Below are 17,635 nucleotides of genomic sequence, written 5' to 3' on the forward strand. Positions count from 1 at the left end.
AACGCTTTGCATGTATAAAATATCACTTTATTAAAACCAGACAGTTCTATGCCTACCAGTGAAATAAACCTGGTCACCAGGATGCCAAGATCCTAGAGCTGGTAGACCTCAACTTCTCACACTTCATCTTTTCTTTTTTTTTTATATCCCTGCCCTGGAAGAGAAAGGCACCCCCACCCCTGCAGCTTTAATACCTGGCTCCTATGGAATTACCCCTTGAACAGCCAACATATGAACCAGACCTCGTGCATATGAGCAGAAACCAGTCTGGCTATAGGACCCTGTTTATCAGCCCAGACAGAAATTATGGGAAAGGGGGAAAACAGTGACAATTTCATTAGGGTTGTGCTACCATTTTTTTTCCAATTTAATTATCTTAGTCTTAATTAGTAACAGGTAAGAGCTCTACTTAAACGTTTCCTCTCCACTGTGAACTGGAATCCAGGAGAAACAGAGACCCAAGTGTCAAGCCCTGAGCTGCCAAGACACTTCTCACCCAAAAATGTCACAGCGCTCTGCACATCCGCCTCGGCAGCCTGACTGCACACCCGCACAGGACGCCGAGGGAGAGGAGAAGAGACACCACATGCATCTGAAGCAGGAGAACCCAGCAAAGTGTCATCATCTGTGCTGGAATCCAGCCCAGACCCTCTCCTCCTGCCCCTTGAGATTAGCACAGCAGTTGAGTAAGTAAATTCAAACCAGGATTTCGTTGAGAGTCTGACTCCAACCCAGCACAAGTGCAAGCAGTCGCTTCTGGATCCTCACTGCAGCCCCCCCTCCCTCTGACACCAGACCTGAACTTGGCTCCGCACCCCCAGCACTGGGGAGAAGCACCCAGCAGCACGCAGGGCACAGCCAGCCACCGCTCTGAGGATGCAGTGCTGGGAGCTCAGCCCTGCCAGGGCTGGGAGCTTAACTCTCGGAGAGCACGTGCAGCACTTCGGCATTTAAAGACGAGGAGGAGTGCAGGGTCACCCCGGGGGCCCCGATGTCGGTCTCCCAGCATTCAAATCCACAGGCACACAAGTCTCGCTTGGCTGCTTCCACGGCCAGAGGGGTGGCATCTGCCAAGAGGAAGGCAAGAGCAGCCAGAGAGTCAGCGGGGGCAGGAGCAGGCAGCCAGGGGGAGGACTGCACCCTTACGGCCTCGTGCAGGGTGAGAAGGGAGCACTGACCTGGTGGCAGCAGGGTGATGCCGCAGCCGCCGCCGCCAGCCCCGGTCAGCTTGCTGTGCAGACCATGGGAGGCTGTCACCCGGCACAGGCGGTCCAGGGAAGGATGGCCGACCCCGATGACATTCAGATGGTGCTGGTTTATATCAAACAGTTCCTAAAAGCAATTGCAGACACGGGGGATGAGCACACACGGTGACAGCTTCTCTTCCCAGCCAACCCACAGCCACCTCATTTCTGTGGGGAGTTTGGTCACCAGCATTCTCGGCACCAAGGTCAAGGCCAGAACCCGTGCTGTTTGCCTGTCCCTGCCTCCACCATTACTTGTGCTGCTTCTGCACACCACAGTGACAGTGGTACAACAGCTTCTGGACCTCCTTACTCAGGACAGGGAAAATCCTTGTGGATGTTTATTTCAGGTGCTAAATCAGAGCTCACTGACACCTCCCAGCTGTTCTGCCTCCTCCATCACATGGGCATTGAGCCGGAGACTGAACAAGCCCCTTGCTGGCCGTGGGAAGGGCACAAAGCCAGCTCTGCTCATCGCTGCCTGTCACCCCACGCCGCCATCTATCCAGTGTAACTAAATCCAGGGGACTTCTGACACAGCCAACTCAGAAGTGACACTGCTGGAGAGGCGATGCGGTATCCCCCTCCCTGGGCTACGAGCCAAGGGGCCTTGCAGCACTGCCAGAACCTGGTACCCAGCACAGCGGGGTCGAGAGGGACCTCACACCTTTCAAGAGTGGCACAAGCCATGCTGTGCCACAGGTGTGGGGCTGAGGAACAGAGGAAAGTGCTGGGTGAGCCGGGAGGGATGCTGCAGGCAGTGTCAGTCACACTGCTTGCCCTCGGGTCTCATGCCAGCACCACGCAGAATGAGGACTCTACCTGCAAGGGGATGAATTAGGCAGTTGCATGCAGAGTGCATACATCACAAGTTCTGTGCTGGGTTGGACAGACGTCCATGCAGAGGCCTCTTTATATGCCTGAGCGAGGGCACAGCGCTCTCTATGATGATCCAAGACACCTGTCATCTCCTGATCCAAAGTCTGCCAGGAATCAGATGACAGCTTATGACACACTAGACTAGTTCGATGGTTCAAATGCAATGCTGTCCAGAACTGCCTATTTCAGAAGCAGCCAAATATATATATGTATATGCTGCATATAATCATCTGTGTCTCTGTGGGCTCTTCAGACTTGAAACAAACCAACAGATTCAATGCAGGGACCAGCTCACTGCAATTCTGCTTCCCAGGCATCGTATGCAAGACTCTCTGGCACCTTCCATACAAGGATCTCAAAGCACACCTCAGAGCATCCCACAGAAGCACTCCTCTGCCCCACGCTCCTGACAGCTCAAGTAATGTGGCACTGAGGTGGGGAGGAGCTGTCTGAAGTCATGCTCTAAACAGCCTCTGGATCTCCCCAGCTCTGCCTTCATCCCCCCACAATGGGTACCAAAATCCTACCATCCTCTTTGTAGAAAGTGAGCAGGACTTTGCTAAAAAGAGGTCCCAGGAGCAGCTCATCCCCACGCAGCATGAGATGCAGCACAGAGGGAAAGGACTGCACGCAGACCAGCTCTGCACTGCTGCCCTGGGGAGGGCTGGGACAGGAAGCTCGCTGACTTGTGTGGGAAGGGCACAGCCTGCCATTCCTGCCAGTGGCAGCAAAGACAAGCAGAGATCCTCTCAGAGAGCCAAAGGATTCAGATGCTGTCAAAGAGCTGTACGGCTGGTACCAAATGGGTCCTATCCAAGTCAGCTGGCACCCTGGCCAGTCCAAGCCAGGCTTGCATCAGCTGGGATGCTGCCACGTGTCCTCACCCTGCAGCTGGAGGAATTGATGCTGCAATCTCAGCTCTGCAAAAAAAACTTCTTTTACTCGGAAGAGCGTCTCCCCCCCACCACAGCAGCCTCTCCTCCTTCAAACAAAGCCAAGACAAATGCAGATCTTTGTATGCACCTCATGCATCAACGTCAGGTCAGCTCTGGCCATCGTTTCGTTTGTTATTCTCTGGAGCCAGGATGAGTGGTGAGCGATGGGAGCTGGCTTGTAACCAGTCCATCACAAACCAGTGGCTCCTGGCTCTCTGCTTTTGCTCCAGACCTGGCAGTGACAGAGCAATGACTGCACAGCGCCTGCCAGAGCCACTGTGTCTGGCTGCAGTGGGGGGAGGCAGTATCTCAAGGCCAAACACTTCCCATTTCTTGGCAAAGGGAAACAAAACCTCTATGGCTCTAAATCCCCAAAGCAGAGACGCTCCATCCCTGTGCATTGCTGCAGAGAGGCACGAGCAGCATTTTGTCCCTTGACTCGCAGAAGGGCATTAAAAGCATCACACAGAGACCACAGTTTCACTGTGACCTGAACATTTCCTGCTATCAAATTCTTTCTTAGACCTAATGTTCTTTAAATGACATTTTGATGTTCAACAGTAACAGTGTCTAAAAATACTGGTGAACAAGCCCCTTACCTCCAGCACAGGGTAATACTCTGGTGATGGATTTGTAGGCATCGCTTCCAGAACACTTTGGCACTCCTGGGAAATTGCATCGATGGAGTCCAGCACGGGGTTCATTATAGCAGGGAACTGAGAAGCAAGAAAGGAGAGATGTGAGCAGACTGCTCACTCGACCTAATGCTACTGTGATAAAACCAGCCCTGGTCTTGTGGAGCTGAACAATTCCTTCCCCATTCAGTGCTATTCATTGACAGAAAAGCCCAGTGCAGAGCAGGCTGATGCTAAGTAGCTCACACCTGCAGAAACCAGAGGAAGGAGCTATTCTTTGGTTGCAAGACTGTGATTTCTGCAGCAAGCCCTGCTAATTTTAGAGAGAAGGAAGCTGAACTCTTGCTCCCAGAGGATCTGCATGTAAGAGAGGAGCAAGCAGGAATGCAGCAGGCATGAGAAAGTTCACAAGAGCTCCTGTGGGCCCTGCACAAGATCTGAGCTCACAGGGTTATGTCCTCACACCAGCTCACCACACACACCCAACCCTGCAGCCATGTGGACACTGCACCTTCAGGATCTTCTCCTTGACCCCAGCCACCAGGACCTTGGTGCTTCGTGGGACTTTTGTGTTGGTCAGCAAGATCCTCAGCGTCGGCACCCTGCAAGCAACAAGACATCCATCCCCAGCCTTTTTCCCTTCCCTGTACCCCAGCAGCTGCCCATCAGACAGCTCCCTCACACCCCACCCCATAAGTCCCATCTGAGTAACACACCCAAGACAAGGAGTCCATCAGTTTGTGGAAAGTTAAGCAGGCACTCAAGTGCTGGCTGGGTTCAGACTCCTTACTCTTAGTTACAGTGAGCAACTGTACCAGTGTCGTAAACAGGACTGTGATGTAGTTAGTGAAATTTGTGTTTTTCAAGTAAAAATTCTCTTCAAAATGCTATCTGTGAGACCAGCCAGCAGTAGCCATTAAGTGCTAATAGAGCAATTTCATGCACTGTGAAAGATTTTAATGGAGTCCGATTATACTTGGTTGGCAGGAGGCAGAGGGAAGATCCAGGACCTGGACTTGCTCTCTGCAGCTTGGTTTTCACACAGTCCTGTCACCAGGTAAGCAGAAGTTCCCCCTCCCCACAATGTCATTTGCTGCCAGGAGCAGATCCGTTCCTGCTGCCCATAATGCCATGAAATTAATATTGATCCTCTGTGCTGTGTTCATCTTATGTCAGATAATGACCAAACATTTCATTGTTCTCGTCCACTCCAAACCAAGACAACACTCAAGCTACCCACACCCACAGCAAGTTCTGGCTGCCCTTCCACGACGCTGCCAGCAATCTCTCATCAATCTCCCACAATGTAACATCCACCCTATACGTTTTTGACATATTCCACCCACCGTATGCAAGTGTTATTTTTAAACTCCAATATTACCTTTTTAATGATGTGATCTTTCCTGATTGGTATCTCAGGGCTCCACCTAAAGTAAAATACATGCATTGTCTGAGTACACAGCGAGCTGAGAGATAACGCAGCGCCGTAAGAGACAGAAGGTCTTTCATCTTCAGAACCTCACCCAGAGCATATGACAGTAATTGCAAGAAACACCAGCTAAATGAACCATGTTCTCAGACAGCATGAATCTGCCTAACCCTGCTGACTTAATGAGAGGGTCTGGCTGGACGCAGTTAACCCAGAGCTTTTCCCTTTGCTCTCCTCTACTCCAGAACTGCATTAATTTAGTATTTTTTATTATTATTATTTTTTTAAAGGCAAAGAGTTTGGCCAGCATTAAATCTTCACCGAAGAATCGAGCAGCGATTCCCTGGGGCAGAGCCAAGCACTGGGTTTCAGATCAGACTGAGTGTGTGCACTCATAGCAGCATGGAATTCCACCGTCCGGAAGGAATCTCTCTCTTGGCTCCTGCTTTCACCAAGGCATTGAGATTAGGTCTCATTAGAATGATTATTACAAGAAAATCTCCACAGACACTTCCAAAACACTTGGAAGTCTCTACTAATTGAAGGTAAATGACAGCTGTCTGACAGCATTTTTCTCCTGCATTATTTTTGGGACAGGATTACACTTCTCTGCTCACAGCAGAATGTTTAAGTTCCAGTACTTTGCAGCAGGACCTCTGTCCAGGGAATGCAGCAACACCCCAGTCCCAGCCCACAGCTGGGATAAACCAACAGAGAAGGGTCCAAACGGAGATCTTTGGGAGTTTCTGCTCCCTCTGCCCTCCCTTGGTGCAGTGAGCAGCCTGTTCTACCCAGCTTTCCTGCAGCAACCTCAAACAAGTCTTATTATCTGCAGAACTGCAGCTCGTGGTGTCTCCTCACTGCCTTCCACAGCTGACACACAGTTTGCAGCAGAGAACAGAAATGTGGCAGGTGCTCCACCACCTCAGAGCCCTGTGCTGGGGAGCAGCAAACACACGTACCCCAAGTACCAACAGCATTATCCACACCCGAGGGATTGCCGTGGATCACACGCTCCCCCTGGAAGGCCCAGCTGTTGATCAGTCTCATCTCTTCTTCTGTCCATCTGGAAGGCAAGAAAAAGACTCAAACGCACAACCAAAACCAGCACACAAGGAGTGACAGAAAGAAGCACATCAATGCAAGCCCAGACCCATCCCCACCCCCTGACATTGCTCCCACACACCTTGGCCTGAGATCCTGCTTGCTGACACACAAGACAGCAAATGCAGCAAGAGAGCCCTAGTAGTTGCATTTCACACGTGTAACTCCAGTCTCTAATTGCCAGCTGCTCAGCTGCAGAAGCCTCACAATTTGGGTCAAAAGATGCTGTTAGGACTGATTTAGTAGCTCCAGCAAAGACTTTGATTTTTAGGGATTAACTCCTAACACTTTGTGGCACGCTGGGTGCTGGCACTTACAACACAAAAGGGAACCAAATGCTGAACCTCGAGGTGTTATGCTAAAAACACAGGAACAGGGCTTTCTGTTGCCTTAAAAGCAGTCACACGTTGGTAAGTGCTTTGAGAGTTTAAATGCTGGCACAAAGGGCTTGGTGCTGGGTCACACTCAGCAAGGATCAAGGCCCCTGACTGAACATACTAATTAACAGGCTGCAGCAGCACAAAAAGCAAACACAGAGCTGCCAGTTACCAAGCCCTCGTTGGCTGCAGCGTCACCACAATATCTTCTCAAAAGCCTACAGCTCTGGGCCTGCCTGTGCAAGGCAGCACCCACACAAACACAGCCCAGAATTCAGCAGTTTTCTAACCCTGCCTCTGACTCTGCCATAAACGAACACCTCAAACCCAGCCCCAGGGATCCAGCTGGCACCCTGCACTCTGCTGTAACACTCGGGCTCTGCAGCCCACACACACATCCCAAGCTGCTGTTAGGATGGCCTGATGCATAGGAGCATCAGATAGCCCAGCAGCAGTGATGCTCTGCTGAGACCAAAGCTGGTGTTTGGTGCAGTGACAATGCACGTTCAACAGGTTTTTAGGATACGGGGCCCCAAACAGGAACAACATAACAGAGGCACAGATGTTAGATAAGCATAAAGCACCCTTAAACAAGGGAAACAGTTACTGACCACTGCTAAGGCAGGGCAGAAATCACGAGAGCCACCTGTAACCTGGAAACCTCTTAATAGAGCTCCCCATTTCCCCAGGCCACAGCTGAACATCTTCATCCATCTCCACACTTCTTTAATTTCACTTGCCAACATTTAATCTGCGAAGCATTCATGAAAACAGCTCACACCACCACTCCTCAAAATAGAAGCGCAGTTTGCTGTAAACCACTTGTTTTTAATCCTCTTTGAGAGGCTGCGATTCTTCTCTACACAGGAGTCATTATATCACGCTGTTCTTTTCTTGCCATGTTAAGCAAAAACCTTCTGAAGTCTGACACCCCCATCTCTCACCCCTCTGCGTGCCAGCTGGAAGGAAAAAAAAGCATGCTGTATTCAAGCTGAAGCTAAGAAGTGAGAGCAGGGGATGAAGACATCCATGCTGCTCGCTGTCTAGTTCAGAACTGGCCTTTCATTTCTGACTACAGGGAGATCCGCCTGAGCACAGCTCACAAATGGCTCCTTTTAGGAACGTGTTTCTGGGTCAGACTGCTAGCTCAGGTTCTGAAGCAGAACACAGCCATCCCCTCGCTTGCTGTTTCACTTTCAGGCCCACATAAAATCCACAGAAGGCAGCTATAAAGGGTTGCACCTGGCAGACAGTGAACAATGGAGGGTTCTGCAGCTCCAGCTGTGATATGCATCTTTAAACAGAGCCTCCTTAGACACACAGCAGAGCAGACCAGTTTTTCAAGACTGAGCTCCAACGGAAAGCAACGCAGGGTGGAGGGAAAGAAATTCCCTTTCAGCAGCCACTGATAAAGAGAAAACTCAGGTAGGAAATCAGAAGGAAATGGACCACATGCAGGAAAAAAATAATGATCCATGTGAAAACACAGGGAAACAAAGACAGAAAGAATCCTTGACTCCTTGAGGACTCAAAGTAAAACCTAAAAGATGATCACAGAGAAGAAATAGAGGTTTTTTAAAAAATATATTTATCTACCACATTAAAGAATGTGTGTTACTTTCATGACAAAATAAAGCTATCTGCATCTTACAAAGCAAACAGTGAGTCGAATGTGTGAGTTTCACCAAATCTCTGCATCCAGCTGCTTTTGTCAGAAGGAATGAACTGTAAACAGGATTCACATAGCCCTGGGCAGGGCACACCTCTGCTGCTGGGAAGACAGGCAGCAATGGGAGGGGAAGGGAAAGGAGCTGGGTTCAGGGTCCTACCACCACAACCAGTTGGACAGAGAGACCAAGAGAGATACTGGAATTTGCTAAGATGGGGCACAAACAGAACCTCCCACAGCCCTAACGTGCATGCTGAAGGAAGGGAGGCTTCTTGGAGGCATTACCTGGCTGTGGCCTCCCCATCCTTCAGAGGGCAGGAGATGGCTCTGCAGGCATGCAGCAGTGCTGCCGCCAAGCACACAGCATAGGCAGCACTCGAGCCCAGCCCAGCTCCTGTGGGCAGCTCAGACCACACGGCTATGTCCACGCTGGGAACATCTCTGAAACACAAACACACAGGTGGTAATGGTGACCTCGAATTCCATCTTGAAACGTTTCAAAGGCAAAAGATGCCGATGGGGACAGATCACAGGAAAAGCTGGCGAAAACTGGCAACATCAGCACATGCATAACACATCCGAGGCACAGGGGCTTCAGTTAGCACAGCTGAGTAGCCTCACTAAGCCATTGTGCTAGAACAAAGCCTTGCTGAATCGGATCTATGATTAGCACAGCTTGTCGAGGGCACTTTGTAACTAAGTGCTTGGGCAGCACCAAAAAGAGTCCCTTCAAAGATTTGGAAGCATGATACAAACTCACAACTGTATTATTGCATTCCTCTGGAGCAAGAAGCTGATGTACACTGAAACATGCACATTTGTGGCCATGTGCCCCCTTCTCCACTGAACTTATCTGGGCTACAACAGCCCTGAGCTGTAGTGACCCCACATTCTCAAATTTTGAAGGAGACTCAGCCCACAAAAGGTATCAGGCACTGAATTCACAGCTCACCTCCGCAGACATTCTTCTAGTCTAATGAAACCTCCTGCTGGGCCACAACAGATGTCTGTCTATCTGCTTCCGCTGACTGTACAGGAAGGGTACAGTGATTGAAGCATCTCAAAGTCAGGTGCTTAAATGGGAGCAGATGACTCCCAGCCCACCTGCCTGGGGCACCCCATCCTCTGAACTCAGAGCTCTGAAAGAGTCCCTGAGGTGCACAGAGCCTAAATAAAGCACGATTCCCTTTAATTTCTTCTTTTGCATCAAATATTTGCTTTCTTCCTATGACTTTAGAGAAGCAATTAAAGATGAAAGCTCAAGTCAGCATGTTTATTTTGGGGCAAGAAGACAACCTTACCCATACTTAGCTGAAATAGCCAGACACATATAAAGAAAGGCAAGAATTGCAAGGCTGTCAGGAGCTGAGGCATCGGCAGCGATTCCAGCAAACTCTTTCAGCACATCCAGCTGTTCTATGCTGGGGGACTTTGATTCATCAAAGTCAGCTATGGAGGCAAGCAGGGGAGAATTTCAACACTTAGAAACCAGAAAATTGTTCAACTTGAAAAAGCCGTATTTACAAGAACAGGAGCTACCTTCACGTTCCACCTACAAGCCTCTCGGCGAAGAACCTTTCCCTGATACCCGATAAAACAAAAGCAACCCGAGCATCCTGTACGCCCTCAGCCCCACATCTACACTACACACAGCGGTCGGAGGTGGAAAGGACCCCCGAAGGCCGTCTGTTCCCACCGCCTGCAGTGCACCCACGGCCCCGACCCTATCCGCGAGGATGGAGATGCCTCGCCGCCCCACCTGCGATGCGACCCCGCAGGACGCGGAGCTCGGCCACGTCCCATTCCCTCCGCACTCCGACGCCGGGCAGACGGACGCAGAGCCGCTCTCCATCGCCGTGCCGCAGCCGCAGGAAGGTGCGCAGACCCAGAGCCACGGCCAGGGCCGCCTGAGGGAGAGACGGGGCCGTCAGCGGGGCCGTACCGCTCCGCGGAGCGCCGGGACAGCGGGGTCCTTACCTTGCCGTGCACCACGGCGTGCTCGCCGTGCAGGATCACCTTCCCCGGGGCGGACACCAGTAGGCCACGCTCCGGCATCGCCGCCCAGATGAGAACGCCGCGAACTCCGAGGGTCCCGCTCCGCCGCGGCTTCAACCACGCGCCGACCTCCAAGCGGAGTGACGGCGCCGCTAACCAATAGCGGCTTCGCCGCGCCTCGCCCCGCCTCGCTCGAACCAATCGCCGAGCTCTTTTCGGGGGCGGGGTTTCAGAGCAGCCAATCGGGAAGCGGCGTCGCGGAGTGGCGCGGCGCTGGGGTGACGGCGACGAGGAGGGACGAGGGCCGAGCGGGACCGGAGGCTACGGCGGCCGGGAGGAATGCTGCGACGGGCGGCGGGGTGCGGGCTGGGCAGGGCGCTGTGGGCGCTGGCGGGGCGAGGACGGAGCTGCAAAGCGGGCGGGTGAGTGAGTGAGCGCGGAGCTGGGCTAAGGGTGCCCTCAGGGCTCGGTCTCTGTGGGCCTTCCCACGGCGCTGTGCTCCTTTCGAAGCCTGGGTGCTCCCGGCCTTCTCCCAGCGCCCCCTCGGGGCCTGCACGCCCCCCGCCCCTCGACGCCTTTTCCCCCTCGGTGTCCGTGCCTCCCTCACGCCCTGGGTCTCCGCAGCCCTGAGCGAGGCCCTCGCAGCGCCCGCAGCCCCAGGATCTACACGAGGACGGGAGATGAAGGTAAGGCTGAGCAGGCAGCGGGGAGCACGGGGCGCCGCACGGCTGCCAGCCTCCTACCCGGGCGCTTCTCAAAGGCTTCTCCAGCACCTTCACTGGGGAGAGGAGGCCGAAGGCTGACCGCATCTTTGAAGCTCTGGGGACGACGGATGAGTTGAGCTCCGCCATCGGGTGAGCCCTGATAGCCCACGTTGCTCAGGGAATAACACACACACAGCTGTGGCTTTGCTTCCAGCTGACCCCACTTCTCTGCTCGCAGGCTTGCTAGCGAGCTGAGCAGTGAGAAGGGCCATGCGTTTGTTGAACAGCTTCACAAGGTGAGTGTTGATGATAGGCCTGACCCGCTGTGCTGACTGCACGTATTCTTAAATACTCCTGTTGACACATAGGAACTGAATTAACCTAGTATTGTGTGTTAAAATAGCGTCTAGACTCTGTGCCGTGATTGATTGCTCTCTAAGGAGTAAACATTTTTAGCCAGAAAGGATGGTAGTAAATCACGTAGGTCAGTTGTGGGCAGTTGCTCTGCTGTGCCAGGGGAGATTCAGGCTGGATGTTAGGAAATACTGCTAACTTTTCTGAAAGAGTGGTCAGGCACTGGAATGGGCTGCCCAGGCAGGTGGTGAAGGCACCGACCCTGGAGGTGTTCAAGGAACATTTGCACATTGTGTTGAGGGACGTGGTTTAGTGAGAACTGTTGGTGATCCACCGATGGTTGGACTGGATGATCTTGTAGGTCCTTTCCAACCTTGGTGATTCAGACAGCGTGTACCCAGATCTGTTCCTCTATGCAGTCACAGGCATGAGTTTAGTTTTTCATGTAGCCTCAGTTTTGAAATGGGGATGTAACCGTGTGGGCGTGATGGTGGGAGACAGCTCCCACTGTTGCAGTGTGTGGGTTATACTAATGAGCTTTGCTATGGAGAGGAACTCAAAAGAAGCTAATTAGAGATCTTACAAAGCTTTACTAAGTTGCCTCTGAAATATCTCAGGTAATGGAGAGATGCTCCTTTTGGAAACAGCTGTGCCATCAAGCCAGCATTGTCTCCAACTGTTTGTCACTGCTTTTCCTTCAGAGGTTACTGCTTTGGTGTTCTACCAGCAAAGGGATTATATGAGCACATCCTGGCCTGCTCTCTGCACAGTCAGCCAGGGTGGCTTAATGTGCCAGTGAAAACGAGTGCACGTGGTAATCTGGCTTCTCATAAAGCAATTAGGGAGCACTTATCTGATCCCTCCTGCCAGCAGGCTGGGGATGATGAACAACAAGGGTAGGATCTTCTTTAATCAGCACAACCAGCTGTCGCCTCCCAGAGCTCGCTGCGGTTGTACTGGAGCATCAAGGGATAATGGAAGCACTTCTTGTTTTTGTCTCGATTGCCACATCTAGGTCCAGTGTATGCTGCAGGATGTGGGCTCCAACATCGCAACACCTCTCTCCTCAGCCAGGGAAGCTCACTTAAGTAAGCCTCAGAGGTCCTTTCCTGGGCTAACAGGTCTTGCATCCAGTGCATCTCACACTGGCGATGGGGAGGCTCTCCCAGCTGGTGGTGATCAGAGCTGCCCAAGGGCTGCTCCACACCATGTGTGTGGGTGCTGAATGAGCAGCACGTGGTCTCACAAGCTGCTGCTGCTGCATCTGTGTGACCGAGACTAAGCTGCCCTGGGGCACTGCCCCAAAATTGACACGCAGCCACAGCTGCCGAATGGGGAGCTGGACTTGCTCCAGCAAGATGATTTTTTTTCGGATGTGTTCTCAAGATTTGCTGGTCTAAGAAACGTGAAAGTAGAGCCCTATCTGTAGGCTGAATGACTCCTGCATTTCTTGTAGCTGACTTTTCTTTTCTCTCTGTAGAAAGAACATCTTTTAGTGAGGAGCCTGTTCTGGAGCTGGAGAAGTGGATTGACAGATATTCAGAGCAGCTTCCTCTGCTTAGAGCTTTCATCTTGCCAGTAGGTACTGCTTATGCCACTCACTGACAGGAGAAGGCTGGCCTTGTTAGGGTAAATCTGCTTTACTGTTTGCCTTGGGAGCTGGGGGAAAACAGGTTGTGAAGCTGTTTTTTTGTGTGGACAAATACCAAGGAAAGCAGAGAGAAGGAACAGGTCAAGTTAAATTTCTCCATCCTTCTGCCACATAATGCAGCATTTAGTTGTGCGTGTGTGAGATGTGATAAGCTTTGCTGCAATTCTACAGTAAGGTGAATGGTTACCTGTTGTTAGCAGACACTGATGTGCTGTTTCATTGTTGTTTCAGTCAGGAGGTAAAAGCAGTGCTGCTCTCCATTTTTCCCGAGCTGTCTGTCGCAGAGCTGAGAGGTGGTGAGTGTTGGCTGTTAGTGTAACTGAATAAAATGGACAGAAGGTGATCATACTGTTACAACAAGAGCAGATTGTCACAACCAGAGCAACTGACCATAGCTGTTCTGCACTCAGCTCTGCATGTTTGTGTTAGTCAAATTCCTAGAGTGCAGTCAGCAAAAAAAACTAAATCTCTCTTTCCTCCCCTGGACTGGCTCATATGAGCCAAGAACTTCAGAAAGGACAGGTTTGTGTAGAGATGCATCTGTTTTCAGCTAGTATCCTGTTTGCTATGTACACTTTGTAGGTGAGAAGGTATGAAAGCTGGCATGCTGACAGGCAGAATGTGGTGAGGTCTGATGCTCCAGAATGCTCACAGCTAGCCAGATATTTATCTGGCTGAAAACTCCTTTTCTTGCCTGAAACTGAAACTGAAACTCCTTTTCTTGCCTAGTGTGGTTCCTCTAGTACAAGCAGGGGAAGCAGATCCAAACGTGGCCAAATATTTAAACAGGTAAAGAAATCCATCTCCTTTTTCTGTACTGCTGAAGTACTGCTGAAGCTTGCTTGGTGTTGTTCCCTCACTCACTGTAAAACTGTGGGGCTTCACCTTTCAAGGAGTTTACCTTCTAGATTTTGAAATCTGAAGAAGCAGCTTTTTAAAAAGTATTGTTGCATGGCCTTGTAAGTGTGTGCAGGGACTACTGGGGTGCTGAGGGGGCAGCCAGTTAACTTTCTGCTTCAAGACTACAGTCACCTCTTGCGTGGATTTTCTGCCTTGCTTTACTTCCAGTTCTTTGCTGTAACGTGCTTTGTTGCACAGCTGCGTGCTGCTGGTTACACCTGATGTGAGTGGCAGTTTCATTGCTCTTCCCTTGGTTTACAGACTGAGCGACTACCTCTTCGTTTTGGCACGTTATGCTGCAATGAAGGAAGGGAAGGAAGAGAAAATATATACAAAGCCAGAACCATAACTGGAATGGGATGTTTGTGTTGTAGACCTTGGAAAATTAAATCCAGCAGAGTGCTTTCCCCAGGCATGGATGAGAAAGAGAGCAAGCCTGAATTGGGAATGTGAGCTGCCAAAGACTTCCAGTGAACATGATCAGGACCTTGTTCATAAATGTTGTAAGGAACACAGCTGTTCTGTTCACTAGGCTTCTCAGTAACACAGTGGTGTTGGTTTCAGAATTACTCTTTGCCCTGGAGCAGAGGTGAGACTTCTAATAACTCCAGCTGATTTCTGGAGTTGTCCTAATTTCCCTGGGCAGCAGCAGGTTCTGTGGAAAGACTTTGACAGGGCTCTGAGGTATGAAGAAAAGAAAACAATCAGCTTTCCTTTGTAAGTCATAATGCTCATACAGAACAGGTACTGTGCTGAGATTCAGGAACTCTGTCCACAAGCTTTGAAATAATAAATGTGATTTACTTGTACCAAAGGGCCCTTAAACTGTCATGCTTTAATACTGAGCCCAGCTTGCTTTTCTTTTTTAAGTTGCTTTCAATCCATCAGCTCTAGCTGAAGCTGAGCTGTGTAGATTTACAGGAACACACTTAGAATTCTTTGGCTCTGGCTGTCTCTCTTTATGCACGTGAAAAATGTGTCTGTGCTGGCAATCCCACGCATCCTCTGCCAGGAACACGTTTGTGTAGGACAGGATTAAAAGAGGAAGGGCCAAATCCTACAGGTCGTGTGCAGGCAAGATCTGCTTAATTAGCTGGGGTTGAGTCCCTGCAGGGCTGCCCCTCCCAGCACACAGAGACCCCTTGAGACCAGCTTGGGGTTGTGATGAGGGGCCTGGAGCTTCAGCTGATGCAGTGAGAGGTGAAAGCAAGAGGCCAGTAGCTACAGGTGTTCATATCTCAGACCTATGAACGTTCTGAGGAGTTTCACTCCCACGGAGCATTCAGCAGAGGGCATTGGAAGGTGTCCTAAAGCTTGGAGATGCTGGCTGCAAACATCACAGCAGTATTTCCAACACAGAAGACATCCTCTGTTGGAGCTCATCAAGGTCAGCTGAAGGCTTCATCTCGCAGAACAGCTGCACGCTTTGTTGCATTGTTTCTTCACTTGCCCTTTTTGGCAGATGTAACGGTATCAATTTACATGATACAGAGCAAACTAAAATTCAGGAATGTTAGGCTCTTTTGGAAGCTTTTTCAGCTTCCTGATGGATTGGACTGCCAAAAAACATACTCAGTGTGTAAACAAGTGTGTTACAGCCAAGTGAATGCATTAACACCCTGCTACTCACTCTGTATACAGAATAGCCAGGCATTACAGTTGAAGTCCAAGTCTCTTACAGCTTGGTAATCTGGAAGGATGTGTGTGAGCCACGGTGGTTTCAGTCTGCTTGTAAGGAAGAGCATCACAGGGCAGGGGGCTGCGAGGTGATTGCACAGGTTAAGGGTGCTTGTCCTGCTGTAAGGGTGGCACTCTTGGTGGTGGGAGCTTTGAAGTCACACAGTTTCCACTGTTCCATTATTTTAAGTAGGAACAACTTTGAAGTTGCTCCCCAAAAGAGACTCTGGCTTTTGTGTTAACCTCTTAATCAGAAGGGGGTCAGTGTGAAGAACACCCAGCACTAACAGACGCCGCCGTCTCGTTATTCACCTTTTTTCTTTTGAAACACATATTTCATGGCTATTGTTAATGCACATTTTTCACAGAGTAATTTTCCAAACCTTAGCCTGTATCACATCCCAATGACAAATGCTCTTGATTTGGACTGTACTGTCAGCTGCAATGTCACATCAGACATTTTCTCAATGCCTGCTCCAGACAGTCCATCCAGTTTTATGATAGCTCTGTCTCGGTGATCACTACTGAACCTTAAGAATCTCCAGGCTTTTCAAGTTTAATTGAATAAAATTCTTTGCAATATAAATTCTTCATGAATGCTATATAAATCAGCTCCAGGATGGATTTATAGTATTTTCTTTTTTTTTTTTCCAACTGGGGGGAAGAAATCTCACTACTGTTTTGGGACCAAAGCTAGCATTGTTTTGAGTGCAAGGAGGAATAAATTCAGCTACCACGCTCTTAGACGATGTAGAGATTAAATTTATTAGGGTTCACTCAGCTTCCAGCTCTCTCTTTGTACCCTAACAGGTCTGTGCAATTGTTTCTGCACGGCTGAAGCTGAGGGATGCTGGTGTGTGGGGTGCCTCTGTTCTCCAGGTAAGCAGGCACAGGGCTCAAATTCAGAAACTGGGAGAACTCAGGCTGAGAGCAATCCCAGCCACGTGGGCAGCTACAGCTCAGCAAAGCTAAGCTCCACAGACACCACACTTTGCTTTTGGTGAGTTTTCAGCCTGCAGTGTTTGCCCAGTGCTTCAGCACCAGGTTGTACAGCACCTGCCTGTATCAAAGGGGCTGCTGGCCGTTATGCTGCATACAGGAGCTTTTGCACCAGCTTCTAGTGTGGCCCAGCTGGCAGCTGATGGCACTCAGGACAGCAGGCAGGAATGCCTCAGAGCTTAGCAAGAGAAGGCACAGGTGAGCAAAGAATCACTGCAATTAAATACAGGCTTTAAAACTAGTAAAGTGTTAGTGCTTTTTCAAAGTCCTTCAATCCCACCCAGCAAATGTGGCCATGCAACCTAGGGATTCCAGTGCCTGCACCTCATTAATATAGTGGGAGAAAGGCAGATGCTGTGTCCATGCTGACCGTCTGCAGAGCCCAGACGACACATTCCTGCCTAGCAGGGTTCCTTATTTATGAGTACGTTGGAACTGCCAGCAGAGACATATATTGCTAAGGGTCGTTTATTCTTGTTTGTAAAATGTATGGCTGCTCCTAGCTTACATACTGTCAAAACTGGAAGAACTGGCCCCAAAATCTCTTGCTGCATGATTGGATCAGACGCCTGTACATCTGTTAACGCTGTAGGAGCTGTAAAATGAAATAAGTTTCACTATAACTCAAACACCTCTATTACCACCACAATGTGCAAGCAGCAGAGCCGGCTGCTGCTCTTGCAGAAATGACACAAACATACATTTTGCCAAGTTGTATGTAAATTTATACAAGGCAGCATTCCCTCTGCTAACACAGGGAAGGAAGGGCTGGTGCATGCGTGTGCCCCCACCGAGGGATGCACTGGGGCTGCATCCATGGGGGAAGTCTTGGGGTGTACACAGCCACACTGCACTGCTTCTGTCAAGCTGGAGATGTCAAAGGGACACCTCTGCCATTGGGTCAAGTCCTCTGCTCCTGAAAAGTCATCTGGAATGAGTCAGAACTAAGCTCTAAGGAATGCTTCATCTCATGCTGCTCAGTGCTGCAGGGAGCCAATACAGCCCATCCACCTGAACACACAGCCAGACCCTGCCCAGAGCACAGTACTGTCAGATGGAGGAACGACCAGGCTGCAGTGCAAC

General features: G+C 50.3%; 2 protein-coding genes across 2 annotated transcripts; one reads left to right on the top strand and one right to left on the bottom strand.

The window, feature by feature from the left end:
- Positions 1 to 5: 5 nt before the first annotated feature.
- On the bottom strand, positions 6 to 10,390 carry MVK (mevalonate kinase). Its single transcript, XM_042865972.1, has 10 exons — positions 10,250 to 10,390; positions 10,032 to 10,179; positions 9,574 to 9,721; positions 8,558 to 8,713; positions 6,085 to 6,188; positions 5,075 to 5,120; positions 4,205 to 4,295; positions 3,658 to 3,774; positions 1,179 to 1,332; positions 6 to 1,067 (listed from the first exon to the last, which is right to left on the bottom strand). The coding sequence occupies exons 1-10, from the start codon at positions 10,325 to 10,327 to the stop codon at positions 916 to 918; spliced, it is 1,194 nt and encodes a 397-aa protein (XP_042721906.1). The 5' UTR covers positions 10,328 to 10,390; the 3' UTR covers positions 6 to 915.
- A 216-nt stretch (positions 10,391 to 10,606) lies between these two features.
- On the top strand, positions 10,607 to 14,685 carry MMAB (metabolism of cobalamin associated B). Its single transcript, XM_042865893.1, has 9 exons — positions 10,607 to 10,689; positions 10,892 to 10,953; positions 11,028 to 11,121; positions 11,210 to 11,267; positions 12,341 to 12,413; positions 12,806 to 12,903; positions 13,208 to 13,272; positions 13,706 to 13,765; positions 14,138 to 14,685. Exons 1-9 carry the CDS (start codon positions 10,607 to 10,609, stop codon positions 14,223 to 14,225), a joined length of 681 nt encoding a protein of 226 aa, XP_042721827.1. The 3' UTR covers positions 14,226 to 14,685.
- Positions 14,686 to 17,635: the final 2,950 nt, after the last annotated feature.

Source organism: Lagopus leucura, unplaced genomic scaffold (genome assembly GCF_019238085.1).
Source record: "Lagopus leucura isolate 7727_CA_CO unplaced genomic scaffold, USGS_WTPT01 Super-Scaffold_806, whole genome shotgun sequence".
Classification (NCBI taxonomy): Eukaryota; Metazoa; Chordata; class Aves; order Galliformes; family Phasianidae; genus Lagopus; species Lagopus leucura.